Source organism: Chrysemys picta, chromosome 14, assembly GCF_011386835.1.
Source record: "Chrysemys picta bellii isolate R12L10 chromosome 14, ASM1138683v2, whole genome shotgun sequence".
Lineage (NCBI taxonomy): Eukaryota > Metazoa > Chordata > Testudines > Emydidae > Chrysemys > Chrysemys picta.
This window is the reverse complement of record NC_088804.1, coordinates 15275614-15300549: the sequence shown is the minus strand read 5'-3', so window position 1 is coordinate 15300549 and position 24936 is coordinate 15275614. Positions and strand designations below refer to the sequence as shown.

Sequence of the window (24936 nt, the reverse complement as noted above, 5' to 3'; positions counted from 1 at the left end):
TTTTCCCCAAGTGTGACCCCTTCTGCCTGGTCTCCTCCAACCTGTGCTTGTCCCAGTCTTGTTTTTCCCCCACCCTGGCTCCTCATCACAGTCATGTTCTCTTATGTAACCAGTCCCAGTCTCCACTCCTCAGGTTTCTCATGCTAGTCCCAATCTCTTTCATACAGCCATTCCCAGGTTCCACTCCCCCCCAGTCTCTCAGCTTCTTGTCCCCAGCTCTTTGCCCAGCAAGTCCCAGTTCCAAGCTCCTCACCCTGTCTGTCTCTCTTCCCCACCCTGGCCTCCAGTTACATCCCACTGTTCACATTCTCCATCCCACTTACTTTCAGTCCCAATCTCCCGCCCTGGGCTCCATGTCCAATCTCAGAGCTCCTCCCCTCCCCCCCAGCTCCTAGTCTCTTTGTCCTGTCAATCCCTGTTTTCCCCCTTTGCTCCAGCTCCTAATCAGATCGGTCTCCTCTCCCCTAATTTCCCCTGCCCCACTAGATCTCAGTCCAACTCTCCTTGCCCAGTCAGTACCTGTTTCCCCTCCCATCGAAACTCACTGTCCCAGTTTCCCTCTCCGCAAATCAACCTCCAGTTCCAACGTGCCCACCCCAAAGGGTAGTTTTCTCAATCTACTCCTCCTCTTACCTCCTACTGACCTAACACTTAAGAGTTGAGGCTCAACCAGACCCTTAATTATTAAAAATAATTTGTCTATAGAAGATTAGATGTAAGTATTAAAATTGGAAAAAAATTAAAATTAAAGTCCTTAAAGCACAGCAGTCACACATCGATAAGATTAACTGCAGAATTTCTAACAAGATTTATGCTTCTCAGTAGTTTAGACTAGCACAAATATTTTAGTAGCAAGAATTGTAAGTATTAATGTTCTAATAAATTCTAATTACAAACATATTCTATTCTTGTAAAGCAGATACTATTATTACAGAAATATCTTAACACAAGCATCCACTGCTAAAATTGTTTACAAATAACTTTTATTCTATAGAACAAGATACTGTGTGTGGTTCTGGTATCACTGAGCAGGCACCATAAAATTAATTAATGCAATATATTTTAACCAAATAACACATTTAAATATTACTGTTAAGATTTTGGTAGTAGTGTTTTAATCAACAAGTGGTTATAATTTGACATGGAACTTAGACTGAAAATGGCCTCTCCATCTCTTGAAACATTAAAGGCAAGTTATCTATAAGCCTTCTTGTAATTTGGTAATGGCATCATTGTTGAAGAACAGAACTTCTAGAATTTATACAATTCCTAACAACATCTTCAGTTATTAGATTAATTAATACATAAAAATTAATTAAATTTCTTTACTAATTACTAAAAGAAGACTAATTTTTAGAGTAGTCTAATCTAGTAACATTTACACTTCTAAAACTGCTGTCCTTTAAAATTCAGATTAACTGAAATCTGATTCCAAAAATTACCAAAGCCTGTTCCAGCACTCCTGCAGAACTCCTTTTGACTGAAAATGGGATTCCTCTAGATCAGTGGTGGGCAACCTGTGGCCCGTGGCCTGTCAGGGTATTCTGCTGGTGGGTCGTGAGACAGTTTGTTTACACGGGTTCGCCGTTTCCGGCCAATGGGAGCTGCGGGAAGTGGTGCAGGGACATGCTTCCTAAGCAAGACAGTTGTATTGGACACAAAAGATATCTGCATATAATTTTAATATTATTTGTTTATGCTTACAAACGTGTATCTGCACATGTATTACATAGTCAGATCTGTAACTGTCTGACCTGAGGCCCAAGTTTTGAAGATCACTGCAAATTTACAGCTTCATTTCTATGTATAGAAAACCTCTATTTGCATGCATATTCAGGTCATTAGGCTAAGTTACCTGATGTGTGTGCACAAGTTCCCAATTTCATCTTGAAAACAGGTACACATACAAACTGAAGGCTCTTTGAAAATCTAGCCCTTGATATCTCACTGCTGATATTAGAGGAAGATGCATTTAAAGTATGTTTTTCTTAGATTTACATAATTTCCCAAACAGAAGCATTTAATTGCCAAAAATATACTGACTGACCTGTTTAATATTCTTGGACACTGGGCTAGGAACAATACAGTCATCACTGTCAGTTATTATTGATTCCATGGCATCAGTTGCCTGTCTATAATCTTGATCTGTTCGGGGGGTAAAAAAAAAAAAAGTTAAATTCTATACTTGTAGTCCATTTGAGATTTGTTGAGAAACCTAGGCGCAGAATATTAGTTTTTCTAATAAATATAGTTTGAGAGAGTCATGCAAATCTTTTATCATTTGCAGACCATGACACAGGCAAATCAATGACTATTAAATGGTCTAGAAAGTCACCTTGTTTTTCTTCTGATCTGCTAAAAACACTAATGGCTATGATGGTGGAAACAGAGATACAATCGTATCAAATCTCCTGTGATAAACAACAGGGTAAACAAAGATTAGTTTAATATAGGAATTAGGGCTGTCAAATTATTTAAAAAATTGCGATTAATCGCAGTTCTAATTTCACAATTAAACAATAACAGAATACCAATTTACATTTATTATAAATATTTTTGGATGTTTTTCAACATTTTCAAAATATATTGATTTCAATTACAATGCAGAATACAAAATGTAGAGTGTTCACTTCATATCTTTTTATTACAAATATTTGCACTGCAAAAAAGATAATCTACAAGTTGAAGCATGAAGGGGCACACTAATGTTTAAGCGTACCTGGCATGTAAATACCTTGCAACACTGGCTACAATAATGCCATGCAAAGACCTGTTCTCACTTTCAGGTGACACTATAAATCAGAAGCAGGCAGCAGCATCTCCCGTAAACATAAACAAACATGTTTCTCTTAGCGACTGGCTGAACAAGAAGTAGGACTCAGTGGACTTGTAGGCTCTTAAGTTTTACATTGTTTTGTTTTTCAGTGCAGTTATGTAAAAAAAATAATTCTACATTTGTAAGTTGCACTTTCACAATAAAGAGATTGCACTTGTATGAAGTGAATTGAAAAATATTATTTCTTTATCTTTTTTACAGTACAAATATTTGTAGTAAAAATAATATAAAGTGAGCACCGTACACTTTGTATTCTGTGTTGTAATTGAAATAGATATATTTGAAAATGTAGAAAAAAATCCAAAAATATTTATAATAAATGTATATTGGTATTCTGTTATTAACAGTGCAATTAAAACTATGATTAATCGTGATTAACTTTTTAAATCAAGTTAATTTGTTTTGATTGAATTGCTTCAGTTAACTGCGATTAATTGACAGCCCCTAAAAGGAATATTGATTTAATCTGTGGATTTCCACTGTTTAGATTTCAGCAGCTTGCACATAAATGACTACATTGCAAAATAATTTCTCAGAAACAGGTTAGGCTTGGATTCAGGCAGACACTTCTAGGAAGCCTTCAGCTCAGTTTTGCTGGAGTAAAAAAGAATTATAAATAAAATAAAAAGCAAAGGGAGTTAACTCTTGATTTTTGCATTCCTAATGAGAACAGAAGGCCTAACAAGAAGCTATAAACAATTGAATGTAAAAATCTAGTATCCTGTTTCTGCCCTTATTTAGTAGACAAGGACTCAGCTTGATTCCCTGATACTAAACTTAAAATAAGAGCTAGAACAGGATGACCTGGCTTTTGTAGTCTGTATATAAATCTGCTGCTAACAACTTGAAGTCACAGATGCGATAAAATGTACTGCCCTCTCATTTTCTGAGATGATCTCTGATAATACTGTTATCTGCAGACAAAAGGAGAACACTTTTTAAAATATTCTTTAGAACGTCACTCTTCTGAAGGGAGAATATAAAGATATTTAAAACAGAAGCCAGGTTTCCTTTAATATTTTATGAAACTAGGTCAGATACCAAATTTTTGCATTCAATTACTATATAGCTTCCAGTTGGGCTAAAAATAACACCAACAAACCCACCCAAGTACAGCCATATAATTTCTGTCATGAACCTTCTTATAATGAGGTAGCTCCCACTGTTAACAACAAATGCTTAAAATGGAAAGAGTGGTAGCTTTATTAATTAAATAGATTCATTTATAATTTATAAAAATGAAAGTTACCTTCTGGTTCTAATTCCTCAGTTATTTCTGTTTCATCTCCAGAAGTAGCTGAGCTCTGGTCAGCCAATTGACCCTCAGATAGCTGAGAGAGGTCATCTTTTTCCTGCTGAATTTCTCCAGAAGTTTCCTTTAGTTTATCATCTGCCACTCTTTCCTGTATAACCTCAAATAAGTAGGTATATTTATAGACATTCTGTGGTATTTATAATACCTACTAGAATAGGAAAAGCTACTGAGACTTAAAACTTGAAGAGTTATGGCTAGTATGCATTATATATGTGACCTATTAGTAACAATATAGCTTAAACAGGACAGAGAGCAATGAAAAGCTCATCAATTATCAACTGCAATAACAAATATCTGACAGAGTAAAAAGGACACATTCATAACAATTTACATTTTCTAAAGATATAAGTCATAACATCTCTTGGCATCTGTCTCTGATGGTTTCAAAACATTTAACTTGTATTTTAAACCATTTATTTTTAGAAAAAATATTATTCAGATGGTATTTTATAACCTTGATTAGCCTTTATGCACTGCATTAGTCTTCATGAACTGCAAATAGCACTAAAAAAGAGCCAGTTTAAAAATTATATATTTAATGCCTCAAAAACCTAGGGTAAGTGAAGCCTTTAGTTTATAATTTATTCTAAAGTTCTCTTTTCCCCCCGCTTTCAGATCCACTGAAATCACAGATCATGGTACCTTTTTCAATATGTACTAAATCAGGGATATTACACCCACCAATTCTGCTGGAGTAAGTTTTATCTGCTCTATAGGGAGCCCAATAAAGTTTGTTACCAGATCATTTTCTTTCTGGGTCTGATTTCTCTCCCAAGTCAGACATTTGAGCTGCACCTGTCCTACAATATTGGAGGCATGGGGCTCCAAGGCTTCCCATAACCATTCTATTCTTGGGCCAGGTTAGTCCCTCCACTCTAGACCACTGCAGCCTAACAAATGAACTTTAAGAAGCCACTGAGGACTCTTCCACCAATTGAACAATTCTCTTCTGGTATGAAGCTGGCTTTAGGCCCTCCATTGGCACAGGAGACACGTCAGAGCTGGGACACTGTGTGATCCAGACAATCCTTGGCCAGTGGAGCATTCTTTATGAAAAACAGTGGCAGTGGCAGAGCTCCCTTTTTGCAGCTCACAAGATGATCTCCTAACAGATGGAACTCCTTGTAGTCGTTGGCTCATTCTATTTGGCCTGCTCTGCCTTGAAGGGAGAAGGAGGAACAAACAGAAAGAGTGCAGCCAGGAAAACCAAACCCCTTTAAATGTGTTCCCCTGAGGTGAATAGGGGGAATTAGCTTGCTTATTTGCCCTCAAAATAAGCTTTAAACAGAGGAATATGAACGTAAAATCAGGAGCACTGAACCACTGTTCTGTTAGCTCACCAGACTGATAATCTGTCAGGAGCACTGTTTCTGCCAAGTTTCTGCTGCAGCCACTGCTGGCAGTAAGAGAGGTGTAATCTAAATGTCTTAGATTGGGAAGGAAGGTCAGGTGCCAGAAATTAATATCCTTGCACAGGTTTGCAAAACTATTTAATTATCCTTATTTTCCTCTGGGGAACAGAGAAAAGTAAAGTCTCCAGTTTAGTGAAATGGCAAATGTGACTTCACTAGTGTAATACACTGGACAGGTGAACGAAAAGGTGGTTATCCATCATTTCAAGAGATATAAAAGAAAAGAAAGGATAGGTTTAAAATAAATTATGTATTTAATACTTTTCTTACCCTTGGTATTTTACATATTCAGCATATATTCCACAGTTGGTGGAATTTTTTTGCAGTTTTCTAGTGATCATCTTTAAAGGGAGGGAGGAGATGCATTTAATTCAAGTGTTAAAAGCATAAGGAATTATTAGGAATATTACTAGCTTAGTCGTGGTTGAGAGGAAATAATGTCAGTCACTGAATCACCTATATTCCAATGCATTTAATGAAATGTCCTCCATCCAAATACTGATCCAGGCTTAGCCTGTTAAATGTATTTTTTTCCCCTTTCTATTTCCTCTGCATGTACAGTTGGAAGGCTACATACCATGTAAAGAAGCAGTAAGTCGGACAGCAGCCCATAATGGGAGCACTATGCACGTTCCTTCCATGAACTCTAATCCTTTTTGGCACTGTACTTTCAATTCTTTAATATACAACATGACATGTCTTGTATGCCTGTATAAAACCATTTACTAAAACATTCATTTGACCTGCCTGACAAAAATCAAGTAATTTTTTTCTCTTAGATTCTTATCTTGGATTTCCTAGTTACTTAGAAGTTGATGAACACACAGCAGTTGGATGATAATGTTGATACCAAGTTCATTTCTGACCACTTAGTCAATTTCTCTACTATAGTTATTCATCAAGAGAACCAATTAAAATCCTAATTACCAAACAATTAGGATATCACTGTATTACAGTTTTACTCTTAGCGCATGACTAAACAAATCTGATATTGAAATTTCTGCTACAGCTATCAACATATCAACAGAACTCACGTGCAAATTGATATATGACATCATAAAACTTGAACCACCTCATACCTCTGGAACATTTGAAACAGTGGGTGTATCAGCCTTAATTTTCTGTAAAATTTCTTCATTGTCTTCATCAGCAATAGGGCTCTAAGGTATTGGTACACAATAAGGAGACATATTTAACTGATATTACAAAATTAGCACATAAAAGGTAGACTCTCAGCCCAGCTTTCAAACGAGCCTCCTTTTTGCAGCTGCGATTATTTGTATTGTCAAAATGGTCACATGAATATCTAAGAACCAGAGTGCATCATAACCAGACAAAGTAAATAGACTACTAAGGTTTACATTTATTTCTAACCCATTCGTATTTCTGATTTTCTTACACTAGTACAACGCTGCAATGTCTGGGCTATAATCCATACAAAAAACTGTTTTGATTCTTTTTATTTAATTAATGGAAACTTCTACTAATATTACTTTTGCTAGCAATTTAGGTCATTTGGACAGCAAAACTGGGCTTTTCAAAGAATGGAGTTGAGCACCTAAATCCTACTGAATTTCAATAGGGTTAGGGCACCTAACTCCCTTTAAAAATCCCAACCTTATGCATCAAATTATACCTGAAAATCAGGTATACAGACTCCAAATGGCAAAAAATTTGTATTCAAATATTTGTGGGGACAAATTAGGAAGGGGTGGGGGGAATGGGCCTTGTGAATAAATTTGGTCCCCAAATATGTTTATATTAATTATATAAGTCTAATGTGACTAAAGTTACAAGTGGAAGCTTTATATATTTCATATAAACATACATACTTCCTACTTTCATTTTTCAGATTCAGGCTTTTGAAAAAGTTTGATTCAATCAGTGCTGAATTTGATTTTCTATGGTGAACTTACAATAGACTGACTTAGTTTGTACTTATGCTCTTTGGTATTTATTACTGTTCAAAACAAAGTTTACTCTGACTAAAATTTAACTGACAGTAGGAAGAGTTGTAGATCAACACTGATAACCTTAATTAATCATATTAAAAACATGGTATCAAATGCATTTAGGAACAGAAGAAAGTAACTGTATATAGCCCAAATATAATTAATACACCATATTAACAAATAATAAACTACACTTAACACTCATCTCAGGACATTTTACAACTGATGTTAGAGACTCCATTTTAGTTAACTGGCTTCAGCTGATTAAAATAGTAATTATTGGTACTATAATTTGTTTAAATTATTGCACGAGTAAATTTTCAATACATAAACTCTTAAGAAAATACTTAAACCTCACTGGAATCTGTAGTATGCTGACATCCATAAAAGACACTTTCTTGTCTGCTAGAGCAGTACGCTGTCTTGGTTTGGGCTTTGGTGCCTAGGATAAATCAATACAATTAAAAAAGGTGTTTGCCACAATGTGGTACTGGTCCTTTAAGAACAAAGAGGCCAATTCACCCATGACTCATAAGCTGCTTCCTAATTAGCACCTGGACCACAGAAATGGGGAAGAAACAGAGAGTGGAGGAGTCAGTCAGGAAAAGGGCAGGTGAGAGTTGCCTGGGAGCAAGTGATCTGTAAGTGAGAGCTTCCAGACACCACGAGACTTCAGCAGGTCCCTGGAGAAAGCTGTAGGTGGTTACTAGAGGAAGGCTGAAAGCAGGAGAACAGCAAGAGGGACTTGCTGGCTGACCACTCCAGCCACACAATAAGTGCCAAAAGCCTGGAGAGAGCTGAAAGCCAAAGAGGCAGGCATGTCTGTTCTGCCACAGCCTACTACCTCATAATTCAGCTTCTGAGAGTCTTTTTTCCTCTCATGCTCTCCTGATGTCTGTATTTTCATCAGTTCCTTTTCTGGAAACTTCTAGGTGACATGTAGAAACACAGTGGAAGCTAGCAATGTTTGGAAAATTAATGAACAAGACTGAAATATTTCCCTGTAAAATCTGATTGAGATTTGGAATTTACTTATTTTAAAAACAAAAAGGTAAATAATTTAAAATGTCTACAAAATGGTTCTATCTAAAGAGGTTAGTGTTTGCTTTGTCTCTCCTATACAATTGTCTATGTGTACAGAAGACTTTTAAAAGCTTCAAAAGTGACATCATGGAGGCTTTTTCTTCCAGCAGAAATCCAACTGGTGGTTGTATGAAGTATTTCTACTAGTCTCTATTAAATGCACTGTATTGTAGGGATTAATCCTACTTGGCAAGGTTGGACAGAATGACCTACTGTAATAGGTCTTTTCTATCTCTAACTTCTTTGAATTTGTTAGATTACTTACTGTCATTGATGAAGTAAAAGAAGGGGTCAGGGTTAGAGTCGGCACTTCCTCCTTCACAGGTAATTTAGTTGCTGTCGATTTTTCATTTTGGATGTAACTCACTAGGTCTGCTGCCACTGCTGATCCACTTGGAGGTAGATAGGCAAACCTCCATTTTAGTTCAACGTTGATGGTGCCAGCAGAATGTCCTTCAGAATCTGTTAGTTCAAATGTACCTGAAAGGAGAGTGCAAAACCCATCTAGCTATATAGCTATCATGCCAAGTGAAACAGCATGTAATGCAAAAATTATAGAGGAATAGCATTCAGTTTCTTGAGCTCCCTTCAGAACCACATCCAAGACAGGCTTTAGAATATTAATTCCAAGCAAAAGGATGCCTCCTGTAATTTCAAGTCTCACATGGAGAGTATTTTAAAGCAAAGGATTTTGAGGGAAGGCCATAATTACAAGAGGGAAAAAAGTAGTGCAAAGCAGGCAAAGTGTAGTGTAGTGTAGGTGCCACTCTTTCCTCGTAGGGCAGGGGTTCTCAAACACAATATAGCGATAAAATTTCTTATCCATGTGAGGCGGTTCCTAGTGTTTCCCTCTAGGTCAGGGGCTCTCAAACAGAAGGTCAGGACGCCTCAGGGGGTCGCGAGGTTATTACATGGGAGTCGTGAGCTGTCAGCCTCCACCCCAAACCCCGCTTTGCCTCCAGCATTTATAATGGTGTTAAATATATTAAAAAGTGTGTTCAATTTATAAGGGGGGGGGGGGGAAGAGAGTCGCACTCAGAGGCTTGCTATGTGAAAAGTGTCGCCAGTAAAAAAGTTTGAGAGCTACTGTCATAGGGAGTTATCTTGGAGAAGGAAATTTCAGTTCATGACAATGTAAAAGAATGCCTATTGTTGAGGTTCCCTTAGCGAATTTGTTCAGGATTGATTGGTTACATCCACAGCATACCTTAAAATGGGAGCCCAACAAATCAATTCTATCAATGGTGGCATCCAAATGCATACAGGTTGGAGGCCCCTGTCAACAAGGATAATTCAGAGTTTATGTACTAAAACTCTTCATGTTTATTCCTTCCTTCAGGTTCACGATTGGGCAAAGGAATTGGTGACAGATGAGTGTGCATAATATTGTGCATTTGGCCCACAGGTTCACCTACTGGGTCTCAATAATGAAGCATTCCTGAGTCAGCATGGATGGAAGGGCAATCTATAGGGAGCAAAGGAATGGATCAAAGAGGGGGAATACTTCTGGACCAGCTGATACCCCTTGTATCCCCTTGCCTGGTAACAGGCACTGGATGTGACTATTTTTCACTTCAGTAAAAATGATTTAGGAATGTGTGGGAGAATCAACTTGATGATCAGAGCTAAATGGGATTTGGGGCAGATCCAGAATTTTTTCCTGGGAGTGATGATTATTTGGTCTGAACTGATGCAACAGAGAGTATAGAAGGAAGCCATAAAGCCTCCATGAGTTGCAAAGGCTAAAACAGTGGTTCTCGACCTTTCCAGACTGTATCCCTTTCAGGAGTCGGTTTGTCTTGCATTCCCCCAAGTTTCACCTCACTTAAAAATTACTTGCTTACAAAATCAGACAAAAAAAATACAAGTGTCATCACACACTATTACTGAAAAATTGTTTACTTTCTCATTTTGTCTGTATGTAATTTCAGTTTATACTGGTTTCACCAGTGCTTTTTATACAGCCTGTTGTAAAACTAGGCAAATATCTAGAGGAGTTGATCTACCCCTTGGAAGACCTCTGTGTATCCCGAGGGGTACATATACCCCTGGATGACAACCACTGGGCTAGAGAGTACATGAATAGGGATGTGGCTAAATTCATATGTGACCAAGAGGGATTGGTAATTACTCATCTGGACTTATTTAACTGGGCACCCAGGGAGGATGGGGTATACCTAACTAATTGGGCAACAGATATACTTTTGTTTGATATTAAGGAAGAAATCAGTAAATATCTGGGAACCTTGAAGTGTGTGGGGGGGAGCGTGGGAAGAAGAGGAAACAGCCAAGGGCAGGTACTTCTTGTGGAAGGGATAAAATTATCAGATAAAATGGATTGAAAAAGGGTGTGAAGGAAAGCATCTCTTAAAGGATCTGAGGAAGCAGGGGTTCAGAGGGCCTATGTCTGGTACAGCAGGGAGCCAACACCCTCCTTTTATAGCCCTGTTAGCCCTCATACAAATGGAGGGCCAAGGGGTTCCTGCCATGAGATGGCTGGGACCAGATAAGGGATGGTGGAAATAATTAAGGAAAGGATGACAACCTGCCCTATACAATTTATTGCTGGGTACTGTTAGATATTTTAAGTGAATAAAGTTGTGGCCTAATTAAACCTCATCCAACTCCACCCACGTTTCTTCCATCATGGCTGGACAATGGATTTACATGCACTACGGCTACCTTGTAGGTTTTTCAGGCCTTAGGAGAACAGGTTCTCTCAGATACCATATTCTGTGTCCTTACTGTAATATTTCAAAATAGCTTTATCTAAAACAATTTATTCAGAGTCTACTAAAGGCTGATTTTTGTTTTAAACAACTGGATGTAGAAGGTTGTGATGTCGCTGATTGTGGGGTAATCTCTGTTTTTGCATTCTTTGTCTCTTATTTTGGGGTTCATAATGCCCATAATTCTGGGGAGGAAGAAAGTGAGCCAGCAGGGATCTCTGTTTTGTCTGATACTTACTATATCTCCTTGTTTGGTCAGGAGTGTAAATACCCAGAGAATGTAATGTGGCCCTAGAATCTTTCAATGTGTGGAGGGATTAGTCCATTCTTTATGCAAATAATTTTGATCCTTCAAATGGGAGGTACCCTACCATGTCTTGTAAAAGCCAGAGAGGTGAAGTGAAGAAACTCTCCTCATGACCACTGCTATCGAGATGGAACAAGTAGCTGTATCAGCAGTGTCCAGCAACGCCTGTAATGCTGTCCTCATGAGGAGCTGACCTTAAGCAATAATTGCCTGAAATTGCTCTTTTTGATCTGATGGGAGGCGCTCAATAAAGGTGTTTAACTTAGAGTAATTGATATGGTTGCATTTTGCCAATAGGGCTTGGTAATTAGTAGTCCTAAATTGTAGGGTCACTGAAGAATATGATTTACGTTCAAATAAATCCAGTAGCTTCCAGTCCTTGTCATATGCTATCGTTTTAGTGTGGTGCTGTCTGCCACGTTCGTTAACAAGATTGACAACCAGGGAATTTGCGGATGGGTAAGAAAATAAAAAGTCCATGTCTTTAAAGGGCACATATTTTTTGCCTGCCTGTTTGCATGTAGAAGATATTGTAGCTGATGTCTACCGCATAGATTTTGAGCAAGGCCTCACTGATGGGGAGTGCAATTTGGGCTGATGATCATGTCTACAAGATGTTGATCACTTTGTGCTGTGACTCTACGACATCTTCAAGCGAGATTTGTAGCGAATCCACTACTTTCTTAAAGAAGTCTTGCAACTGCTTGAAGTCATCTGCTCTAGATGGTGGGAGAGGCACAACAGCTTCATCAGGAAAGATGAGGCAATGTTGGTCACAGGTGTAACCTCCTGTTTAATCTCTCGTCCTGTTCCTCAAAGATCCTCAAGATTTGGTATCTATATGCTGCCATTGGGTCCCAGTATGGCCACTGAAGTGGTGCAAAGGGCCTGGATGGGGGCACCAAGGGTGTTCATACCAAGTGGGTGAGCCTTGTCTACCCTGGTGATAGGTTGAAGGTGCATCGGTTTCTACGTGGCTAGATGAATGTTGTAATATCGAGCCTTGCACAGACACTGAGTATAGATCATCCCCATCATCTACCTCGTCGTTGCTTGATGAGGTGGAGCAGTAATGGATGGTGGAGGAGATTTTCTTGGTAGCACATGTAAGACAGGGAACTGAGACGTAACCAGTACTGCAGTCATGTCGATGCCTAGCAAAGGTGATTCAGGCATCTCAGAGACCATCAAGTCTTTAGGGAACCAAAATTCCTTTGTGACTGAAGCAGCCGTTGGCTGAGCAGAGGCCGTTGAAGTGGAAAGAGTCAACAATAACGGAGGTATTCTGTGGGCCAACAAATGACCGGCAGATGTTGTCCTAGCCTTTTGTGGGGCTGAAGTACTCAGTACCAAGTCTCTATAAGATTCCACTGGTTCGATTTTAGAGGAGCTGCATTGTTCTTCGCAGCTCCTTTCCCCTCAACAGTACCGATCTAGAGGAGTCTGCCCCCTTATGATCTTTGGACTTACTGGCAGTACCTGAGGATCATGCAGCCTTGTGGGTACCTAGTCATGGGTCACTTGGTACCAAGGTAGTCAACCTTGTAGGAGACCTCATTCTCTTGGGTGATTCCCTGCTCACAGGACTTGCGGCCTGCTTTTTTGAGACTTTTTGAGAGGAATCCAAGGATTTCCTCTTTGAAGTCACCAGAGTGCTGAGCAGACAATGTTGACAGGATCAGCCTCATCAGGAATCGTTGTATGGGGGGAGGAAGGTAACGTCCCAGGTCTGGAGGCTGGTCAGAGTTAGCTTTCCATTATGAGCCGTCTTAACTTTAGCTCACATTTTTTTCCAGCTCTTGATTTAAGTTTGAGGCAAAATGTGCTCTTCTGAGGCACCTGTTACTCTCCAAGGCAGCAAATGCTGTGGGAATGGCCATGGCTGACAGGAATGGCTTCTAGACAGAAGAGGCAACGTTTAAACCTGGGGGAGCCAGACCCTTTTTAGGGTTCACTTCCCAAAAGGGAAGAAACGAAGGAAAATTAACTTACACTAGGGTAATAACTAGGGCTCCATGTCTGTCAGGGAGGTTGTGGAAGTCACTGATTCTGTGACTTTCCATGACCTCGGAGACTTCTGCAGCAGCCAGTATGGATGACCCTAGGGCCACCAAAGCAGCTGGCCTGGGTGCTGGCCAGCTGCTGAGGCAGCCCTGGGTACAGCCACACCAGCCACTGCTGGAGCAATTCCACAACCAGCCGCTTGGGTGGCCCTGCAGCCAGCCGCACCAGTGTGGCTGGAGCAGCCCAGGGGCCAGCCACACCAGCCGCTACTGAGGCGGCCTGGGCAACTGGCCTGAGGATATAGTAAGCTGGCCCCGGGGACCGCCCCCACCTGGCCCCAGGGACCACTTGAGCAGCAGTCCTGGGGTTGGCTGGAGCAGCCGCTGCTCAGCGGGCCCCCAGCAGCTTGGGCTGCTGGCCTCAGTGGCTCCCAGCAACAGTCCCAGGGGCAGCTGGAGCAGCAGTGGGCGAGTAGTCCCGGCAGTGGCTGGAGCAGCCGCTGCTCGGCAGCCCCCAGCAGCTGGTGCCACTAACCCTGGCACCACCCTCTCCCCCCAAGCAGCGGCTGCCCCCTGCACCCTCCATCCTCCCTGTGCCCCCAAACTACGATTTTCAGTACAAGTCATGGACAGGTCATGGGCGTGAATTTTTGTATATTGCCTGTGAACTGTCCATGACTTTTACTAAAAATACCCATGACTAAATCATAGCTTTAGTAATAATTATTTTACAAGCAAGATAAGAATTATTTTTATGGGGGAGGGGAGAAAAGGAAAAAGGAAAGGAAAAAGTAGTAATAAACACCAATGGAAGCTCTATTACTATGTCTAATACTGAAAGAAACAAATAAGAAAAGGCTAAGGGAACTCTGCCAATGGATTCTGCTAAGGCTACGTCTCAGGCCCAGGGTGGTTGAGAAGGAACTCAGGGTGGTAGCAACAAGGCAGAGTACTAGAAGAGGAGAGCACATCTGCGGGCTGAATGGACACTGCTACCTAAAATCTCCGATCTGGGGTGCAGGGATGCAAATACACCTAGAGTGGAGTACCCACAGGGACACTACTCGAAGAAGAACAGCTTCTATTCACCTTTAGTCACAGATTGTAACTAATAAAATGGTTAAAGTTGGACAAAAACTTTAAAATAAGATTATGAAGCAGCTCTGAGAGTCCACTGCCCAGCTGACCTGGGAAATGTTTTCCTATTTTAAATACACATTAGAAACGTTTTTCCCTAACTCAAACCACCACATATATTTTCTCTTCAATACATAACAGAATTACATTTTTAGAGTCTCAGCATGGATCTCTGCAAATGATTTCATTAAGTTATTTTCCAGTGGTGCATTAAGGAACAATAATTATCTACTGTAAATAAATAGGTTTCTAAAAATATAAGCTATACATATAAACAGGCAGCCTAAAGTACATAAACTACAGCACCAATTAAGTGCAGCTAAGATTAATAACATATATGCTAAATGTTTTTCTTTGACAGCATTATTTTAAAAACAAAACAAAAAAGAAAAGTAGCAATACCTTTCACTTAGCTTTCAGTTTACTAGATAATTCAAAACTTCACAGGCAGTGTTTTAATATTTCAACATATTCCCAAATTATTCCCGCTATATGCCCCAATTCCGCAGTCAGATATATATGAGAGCAAGTGTACATCCGTGAGGATCCGATTGCAGGACCATGGGCTCAACTGATACAGTATTTGGACATATGTCTTAGAAGTGACATCTTAATAGATGTGCAAAATACTGCTTGCTCTCTCTCACTAAAATGAAGCCTCATTATAAATATCTTAAGATTCGCCCCCACCCAGTCAAATTTATATTTGTTCATTTATGTTAGTTTAGTTTGTGGATTTTTTTCACATTTATTATCTGTCTGCTGCACAGAATGGGTTCAAATGACCTTCCTGTTTTCTTTTCTCTATTGCTGAAAGATGACAAAGGGTTTCTCATGTTAATGTCCTGATTGATTTTTAAGTGCACTTCAGTTAAAATGATTAAAGGAAAATTCTGAAAAAATGAAGTCAAGGATGGAAGGTAACCATGGAGGAAATTAGCATGCTGTTACTAGAAAAATGAAGAAAGATCACTGGAAAAAGAGAGAAAACAACTACAAAATGCTTTCTATTGTAAGATTATTACCATCACTAAGCATTTAAAAAGAATGCCACGAAAGTAGATCTTCAAAATATCCAGAGAACTTTTTTAATCACACAGATGCATTCAGGAGGATTTCCAAGATTTCTTTTAAGAAAACTCATTTAATCTATATTTGTTTTCTATGTACTTTGCAGAGGCTCTGTTACATTTTAATAAAGCAGCAAGGTAGGAAATCTAATGGTTAGTTTAGCACTTTCCAAGTGATGTTAACACTAACAATGCTCTATTACCACACTAAATACAAATGCTAATGATGTGGTGTCAGAGAAATACATCAGATTGACAACTCAACCAATCAGGATAGATTTCTGACAGTCAAATCTATGATCAAAAAATTAAATGCAAGGAAAATATTACTAGAATAAAGAAAATATGGATGGTATCTTTGCAATTAACTCAGTCACTGTTAATGAATGATGATTTATACCAATCAGGCTAAATTATCATATAGTATTCATGCCACAGTCGAAATGCCCATTCATGGCAGAAGAACACAGGGTCAAAAGGTAAGAAAATGTTACTTGTGATTATTGTGAGCAGGCTGAATGAGAACTTTGCCACTGAGTTTCTGTTGGTTTTACTTTTTTTACTGATGGGGAAGTTTTTTAAAAAAATACAATTGTCCCCATCATTCCAAGAAGACTTGTGCAAAAACCTGGACCTTGCATTCAACCCTACAGATTGCCAACTTTGACTCATTCTGCTTTTCTGGTGGTAATTAGATGCAAAGCAAAGAACCCCAACATTAGAATTTAAATTTATGTTGGTGTAAAACTGGGAAAACACAGTGATGAATTAAACACATAAAATATATCATGAAGCAGTAGGTGTAAAGTTAGTTAGCTTTGAAAAGGTCAAATTCTTACCTGAGATATATCTGTCATGCGCTAAAGAGATAAGAGGAACAATGGCTTTCCCTACATAAACACCTTCTTCTGTTTCACCATCATCAAACACATAAAAAGTCAAAGATTCCGATTTTAAATATTGGTCTAAATCTGCATTCATTGGCACTGGAAAACACATGTGATCGTCAAATTGAGGGCTGTTGCTGCTATGAATGATGGGAGTATCATGGTCTGCAAAATCAAAGAACTTGTAGACAACATAAGGATTTGGCTGAAGGTGGTTTTTTCGGGACTTGAGATTGTTACAACATTTTATTGTAATATGAAGCTCATTTAAGTTGCCATCTGCTGAAGTGCTGACTTGGGCAGTTCTGTGTATCGGTTGCTTTAACTGAAAAAAGCACATGTTAATTAAAACCCGTTAGAATTCTTATCCTGCTGCAGAAGAGCTATATAAAAAGCAAAAACAGCTGCCTGCTTAAATGACAACTAAACTACTGTTTAACTAACTTAGTGTGTCAAAACTTTACTTGAACAATAAATTTCAGTAACTTTGGTTATAAGCATTGGGGAAGAAGAGATTAATCCTTTCATATCTACTACTTATTTGTTTTCTTCTTGTAAAATTTTATGATCCATGTGCCAGTCAGAGCTGGGCAAATAGTGGATTTTTCAGTTCGCTGACAATTCAAAAAAATTGAAAAAAGTTTCATTTTGAGTTAAACGAAAACAAATTCTTTTGAAATTTTCATTGAATTGAAAAGTTAGAATAAAATTTGAGTGGGGTTGAATGAAATATTTTGTTCAACCCAACTGAATTTTTTTGTTTTGAGTGAGGGCATTTTAAGCAAAAGCAAAAGGGGACTAGATTCACAAGATGGCTAGAAGAGAAAGTGGCAGCAGCATCTTCTTATAACTTTTAACTCACTTATGTTGTGGGAGATACAGATTCAGTTCCCCGTCTGCCTGATGTGGAGCACGGATTTGAACTTAGGTTGCCCACAGTGCAGGAAAGTGCCCTATGAATTAGGGAATCGGGGATTCTAGTATGGATTCTTCTCAATCTTGCTGTTGACGCTCTTCCACTTTTTATAAATAATTAATAGTTATTTTAGCAGGGACTTCAATTTAGGTCTTAGGAGAGTGCCCAAGTCATTCTCACTCTCTTTTCTTGGTCCAATGACTATTCATTAATTATTCATAGTGGCAATTCACAGTCATCCTACCTAAGTGCCCTAATCACTGGGCCAAAAGTTATAAGGAGGCTGCTTTCTCCTAAAGCTCTCTTGTGACTCCAACCCAAAAAACATTCAACCAAACAAAAAACTTCAATTTGGGGGAAACTATTCTCCAAACTTTACATAAAATTGGGACTAGTTTAAAAAATTCACCGAGCCCTAACTCAGTCAGTCCAAAAAACTATTATTGTCATTGTTCTATAGGTAATCAAATGAACTACAGTATAAAATTATATTAGTATTTTTAACCCTATAAGATAGAAAAAGTCAAGCATCTCATCCTTGACTTATTCCTATCCCTATTCAATGTCCAGATATAATTTTTATAATTATAACCTCATTTGTACATACATTTCTCAATAATTTAAAATTAATTCTCCAAATTAATTGCTATTGTGTCTCTAGAGTTACACCAGGGATTTATTTGTCCCAGTTATTTCCCACCCCAAGATCCAAAGCCTTTATTTTAAAAAATCAGCATATAAAGAGCAATAATAAAATGTTCTGAAGTGTAGCAATACCCTACAACTGATATTGGTGCAATAGTACTGTAAAGTCAATAGAATATTCTTAATTTATTACATACAATCTTCAACACCTTGCATATTCTGGAGGGAGGTGGACATAAATTTTGCACAAGACCCTGTATACTCCATGGCACTCTTGTAGACTAAGAATTCCAGAGCAGCTTCACTTGTAATTTTAATATTGATATTTTAAAATTAAATTTAAAAATGAGTAATCCAATGGAGCTCAGTATCTCCCCTCTTATTTATTTTGAAATTAAATTAATTATTCTATCTCCACATTTTTAGTTTTTAACATGCCAGAGATACTTTTATTGCATGACTGCATTGCAGAAGTTGGTGGGGGAAGATGGAACTTTTGGTTGAGGTGTGGCTTTTGATATCTGGACAATTTGATTTTGTGGGATAAAGCACATTAGAGTAATCTTTCTCTAAAATGATCAATTAATGTTGTCACTACAGAACACAGTTTCAGCTTTATCAACTGAGAGAATGGAGCATTTCACACCTCTCAGAGCTATTGTTTCAGGCTACTAGACTCAGGGAGACAATCTGTTTGTAACAGATTGTATTAGGGTCACATTTTCAAGATCACTGTATTTTCGTGACCATAAAGGTTAGGGTTTTTTTTGTTATTTTTAAATAAATGAAAGCTTAGATTCTGGAGCACAATACAGCAACTAGTTGTGAAGGGGAGGAATATACTGGGCCCTTCACATAATATTATTACCTGTGTTCAAATTAGAACAGGAAATATTTCTGAAAGCAGAAGAGATTCAGCCAGGTGTGTGTAAGGTTTCTTTCCACCCTATTTCCCCACAAAATACAGATTCTAATGCTTGTTTTAACAACTGCCAGCAGCCACCAATTAAATGACCACACCACACCTCTAAGAGAGAGTGTGTGTGTGTGTGTCGGGGGGGGGGCGTTGTCTGGCTGGCAGAGGGAAAGGGAACAGTGCTCTACGGGTCTACAGATGGGAGGGAGAGGAGAGAGGTCAGAAGCTGCTGCAAAAGGGGGGAATGGGTCAGCGTGGCGATGCTGACTCATCCCCTGGGAATGGAAGGGTAGAAAAGGGACAACCCCAGGTGGGATAAGCCCCTTTCCAAAGGGCAGGTGAGGCAGCACCCACCCTCACTCCCTTTAGGTGGCAAAAAACACAAATTTGGTCAGGACCTGCTGTGGGCATTGTGCTAGTCGCCCCTTTTTAGGTGGCTGGGAAGGAATTTTTTCCTCACCACCAGCTAGGTGGAGTGGAGGGTTTATTTTGCCCTCCCCACAACACGTTCAGGGAGGGCTTTGTTAATGTGAAGCGTGAAGGGAGTTAAATAATGAGTTGCGACATATAGTCTAAGCGTGGGGCGCATGTCCAGTGCAGGTACTCCATAGGCAGGGCCCTACCAATTTCATAGTTGTGAAAAACATGAACTCTGATCTCCCCCATGCTGCTGGGAACCCCCCAACTGGGGGCTCCTAGTTGCAAGTGCTGGCCGGGCCGGGGAGGGACAAGACTTGTCCTTCCCCTGTACGGCTGCTCTCAGGGGGAGCGGGGGAAATCAGACCCACCTCTGAGCGCCTCCCCCTTCTGCAGGAAGCTCTGGGGCTGGGCAACAGCCCCGGAGGTTCCTGCAGCCAGAGGAGGTTTGTGAAGGTGAGTCCAACCTCTCCCTGCTGCTGGGCGTGCCCTAGCCTGGGGTTCCTAGCTGTCCACGACTTGTCCTTCCCCTGCATGGCTGCTTGGGGGGGTAGGGGGAAATCAGACCCACTGGGTACCTTTTGGGTTGGGACCCCAACAGTTACAAAACCATGTAATTTCAGATGTAAACATCTGAAAACATGAAATTGACCAATTAAAAAACCCTCTGTTCATGAAAGTGATCAAAATGGACCGTGAATTTGGTAGGGCCCTATCCTTAGGGCAGATATACAGTGACTGGATAAATGGCTTAGTAAAAGCCTTAAAAAGTAGGTGTTGGTTAAAGGAATGAAAAAGGGGTGGATTTAGGGCTCCTATGAATGATCCGGCAGGGAGCCAACCTCCTTTCTTATAGCCCACCTTTACCCTCCTATGAGAGGGGTGTGGATGGTAAGGTACAAGCAATGGGTTGGCTGGTGAGACCTGGATGGAAAAAGACAGGGGGCTGCCAGAAGCCCCCTGGGTAGTTATTGAATGAACATGGGATACCTGCACTGTCAGGGCTAGCTTTAGGCCGATTCGCCCGATTCCCTGGAATCGGGCCCTGCACCTTAGGTGCCTTTTTAATTTTTTTTTAATTTTTTTTTTTTTTTAATTTAAATCTTCGGTGGCCCCGCTCCCCTGGCCAGAGCGCCGGCCGGAGCATGGCAAGCCCCGCAGCCCCACTCTCCCGGCTGGAGCTCCAGCCGGAGCACGACAGCCCTGTGGCCCCACAACCCTGGACGGAGCGCTGCAACCCCGTGACCCCAGCCAGAGCGCGGCAAGCCCCGCCTTCCCGTGACCCCGGCCGAAACGTGGCAAGCCCCGCAGCCCCGCTCTCCCGGCTGGAGCTCCGGCCCGAGCACGGCAGCCCCGTGGTTCCGCGACCCCGGCTGGAGCACAGCTGCCCCGCGACCCCCCCTTCCCTGGCCGGCAATCTGAAGTGCCGCCGAAGACTGGGAGCGCCGCTCGGTGAGTACAAGCCCCAGGAATCGGGCCCCGCACTTGCTAAAGCTGGCCCTGTGCACTGTACACTTTTATCTGACGGGTACTCCCAGACATCTAATAATAAAGTTGCAGCCTGATTAAAACCATATCAAGTGTCTCCTGTCCTCCTTTGTTTGGTATAGCTGGACAATGAAAAGACTCTTCAATTCTTGTAAACACGAAGCCAGTGTAAGAAATTGCAATACTGTTGGTATTATCAACTGCTATATCATTTTTAACAACTACAAATTGAAAATGCTTGCATTGATCTAAATTTAAGTTACTGCATCAAATTTTTCAGGTTACACTGATGTAAATCTGGAGTAACTCCATTGAAGCCACTCCAGATTTACACTAACAAACTGAAAGCAAAACTGACTCAGTATCACATTAGAGAAAGTGTTTCATTGTGTTTAGCTAAAGATTTTTGTTTCCTAACCCAATGTCAAACATATCTGAACTTCTCCTCTTTTACTCCCTGACTGTTGCTTACTGTTGTTGTGATGCATAAGTAAAGTCATATGTTAAAGTATGTTAATAGACTTCGTTAATAGTCTAGACAAAAAGTAACAGCTCAGTGTAAAAAATATTAGTTGATTGTAGTATATCTTAAGTAACTTTATTGTAAATTTGTGAATCAAAGAAAAGCTATTTGGTAAAATTATTTATTGTACTGTGTTAAATTGTTTTTGCAATATCAGTCTAACTGATATAAGCAAACACGAAATCCTGTATTTCCACTACGGAATTTCAAATTAACCCCTTTAAATCTGGACTGACTGCAGAATTCAGCAATAGCGCTAATGTATTTTTCATTAACATTTGTAATTTCAAGAGCAAGAAAACAGCCATTTGAGTTTAAAGGATTTGTAAGCATTTTGGAACCAGGCCTTTCTGTATATTCTGTACAACGGTATGCATAACACATAATAAAATAAATAGCAATGGGTCCAATCCTGCAAGGTGATAACACACTGAACTCTGCAAGAGGTGATAATCAGCTCTAATTTTTAGTTACTTGGAGTTCATGAGGCTTCTTTAGCAAACTGGAGGAGATGCTAAGCAACTTGTAAGATCATGGTCAACAGTAGAAATATTGACCTTGCTTTGAAAATTAAAAGCAAGTAATGGAGAATTTCTGTACAATCATGGTGCAGTTTACAACATTCATTTTTATCTATGGCAGTTTGAGATATGAACCCAAATACTCATCTCTAGCCTCCTAGATAAGCTATGATCCAGGATGCCTGTGTTCTTCAACAGCAGCTTTTTCTGCCTGTATTGCTGAGAAGTCACGTTGGCTGAGAAAGTTTGAAATGTTGATAACGTTTTCCATTTAAATGTTTATCTTTGATTTAAAAAAATAAAATCAATTTTTTTGGAGAAAAGATGTATTTTGTTTTATAGACACCTTTCACAGGAAGTGGTTTTCTTTTTTTATATTAGCTCTTGTTTTAGTTGAGTTTTTGCTCACTCTTGAAACCTTTTTGACTGGCCACTTTTCTCTCTCTCTCATTTTCACCTGACTGAGAAATATAAAACACAGTCTCAACCTGTAAAAAGCAACAGAGGGTTCTGTGGCACCTTTAAGACTAACAGAAGTATGAAGTATTGGGAGCATAAGCTTTTGTGGGTAAGAACCTCACTTCTTCAGATGCAAGTCTTGCGTCTGAAGAAGTGAGGTTCTTACCCACGAAAGCTTATGCTCCCAATACTTCTGTTAGTCTTAAAGGTGCCACAGGACCCTCTGTTGCTTTTTACAGATTCAGATTAACACGGCTACCCCTCTGATACTAGTCTCAACCTGATTATCCAAAGAACAAAAATCCTAAGATTTCTTCTGCTCAAGCACTTCAAATGTACTAGAGGGCTGAGCTACTGGGCCAGCCTAGAACTCATGGGTATTGCAGTAGAGCAACATGTAGGAAAATTTTGGCATCTCAGAATCAAGAGAGTTAAACAGAATGTTTACTCATTACTATTTCACTACTTTCAGGCCAAGAAGTTAGCAACAGCTAGTAGTTTTAGCGACAATTAATGACTGATGGTTAAAACGGATTCTCCCTGACACAACCATATATTATATCATACAACTAGTAAAATCAAAAACTTTTCTGTTCAAGATCCCTTAAAAAGCAATGAAAACAGTTTATATACACAGCAAAAGCTAACAGTGGAAGGAAGCTATTGAAGTGAAAGAAAAAAATTTGAACAGCTTACTCTATGTGAATACCAAAAATAAATTAGCTTACCTGTGGGGCTCTTTCATGTTCCTTTACATTGGATGTTATGTATCCCAGAGCTTTTGACCTCTCTTTGTAGAGTCTGATAGCCTGATCCATAGGAACTCGTAATCTGACCCAGTAATCCACTGTGCCATAGTTTGGGATATGTCCTCCATTTCCTATAGAATATTTTATTATATATAATATTACATACAAAAAAATTCATTACATAAACATTTCAGTAGCAAAGCAAACACTAAAAAGTTAGTAAGTGCAAGAAGTAAGGTCGCCTGTGGAAAATTAATTCTACCCTCTTGTGAATATGCATATGGTCTGACAGCACTGCATCAATAGTCTATAGCAGAACCAGGAACAGAAGCCAGCTCTCTTGGAGCCAACTCCAGTGCCTAAACAAAAGAGAACATCCTTTTTCTTCTTGTCCATCCTCTGCACTGAATGAGGCACAGGTCTTGTAGAACAAACAGGTGATCATGTGCATATGCATATAATAGTTTTAGTTATAAGGTGGGTGCACAACTGGTTAACAAACAGTACTCAAAGAGAAGTTATCAGTGGTTCGCTGTCAAACTGGGAGGATGTATAAGAACATAAGAATGGCCGTACTAGGTCAGACCAAAGGTCCATCTAGCCCAGTATCCTGTGTACCGACAGTGGCCAATGCCAGGTGCCCCAGAGGGAGTGAACCCAACAGGCAATGATCAAGTGATCTCTCTCCTGCCATCCATCTCCACCCTCTGACAAACAGAGGGTAGGGACACCATTCCTTACCCATCCTGGCTAATATCCATTAACGGACTTAACCTCCATGAATTTATCCAGTTCTCTTTTAAACGATGTTATAGTCCTAGCCTTCACAACCTCCTCAGGCAAGGAGCTCCACAAGTTGACTGTGCGCTGTGTGAAGAAGAACTTCCTTCTATATAGCAGAGTCCTGCAAGGGTCTGTCCTGGCTCTGGTACTATTCAATATTTTCATTAATGACTTGGATAATGGAATGGAGAGAGTGCTTATAATATCTGCAGATGACACTAAGCTGGGAGGAGTTGCAAGCACCTTAGAGGTCAGGATTAGAATTCAAAATGACCTTGACAAATTGCAGAATTGGTCTGAAATCAACAAGATTAAATTCAATAGAGACAAATACAAAGCACTACACTTAGGAAGGAAAAAAATCAAATGCACAACTACAAAATGGGGGAATAACTGGCTAGATCCTGCAGAAAAGGAGCTGTGGATCACAAATTGAATATGAGTCAACAGTGTGATGCAGTTGAGAAAACACGTAATATTCTGGGGTGTATTAAAAGGAATGTTGCATCTAAGACACAGAAGGTAATTGTTCTGCTTTACTCGGCACTGATGAGGCTGGAGAATCGTATCCAGTTTTCGGTGCCACACGTTAAGAAAGATGTGGACAAGAGAGCAACAAAAATGATAAAACGTTTAGAAAAATCTGACCTATCAGAAAAGGTTTGGGCATGTTTAGTCTTGAAAAATGAACACTGAGGAGGGATTTGATAACAGTCTTCTAAAACGTTAAGGATGTTTTAAAGAGAATGGTGATCAACTGTTCTCCATATCTGCCGAAGATAGGACAA

At 39.7% G+C, this 24936-nt stretch overlaps 1 protein-coding gene across 8 annotated transcripts in view; it reads right to left on the bottom strand.

The window, feature by feature from the left end:
• RPGRIP1L (RPGRIP1 like) overlaps positions 1-24936 on the bottom strand; it is a 128685-nt gene that overhangs the window by 39021 nt on the left and 64728 nt on the right. For 4 of the 8 annotated variants that reach the window (XR_010592532.1, XM_065567019.1, XM_065567015.1 and 1 more), the window contains exons 16-22: positions 23345-23496; positions 16684-17056; positions 8864-9078; positions 7874-7957; positions 6643-6723; positions 4086-4248; positions 2048-2145 (exon numbers count right to left, since the gene is read on the bottom strand). Coding sequence is in view for 6 of the 8 variants with exons in the window: in XM_065567019.1 (XP_065423091.1) it covers positions 2048-2145; positions 4086-4248; positions 6643-6723; positions 7874-7957; positions 8864-9078; positions 16684-17056; positions 23345-23496 (1166 nt within the window). In the remaining 2 variants the exon portion in view is untranslated. Of the gene's footprint in view, positions 1-2047; positions 2146-4085; positions 4249-6597; positions 6724-7873; positions 7958-8863; positions 9079-16683; positions 17057-23344; positions 23497-24936 lie in introns of those variants that run through there. The other 4 variants (XR_010592533.1, XM_065567016.1, XM_065567018.1 and 1 more) reach the window with 2 other exon arrangements.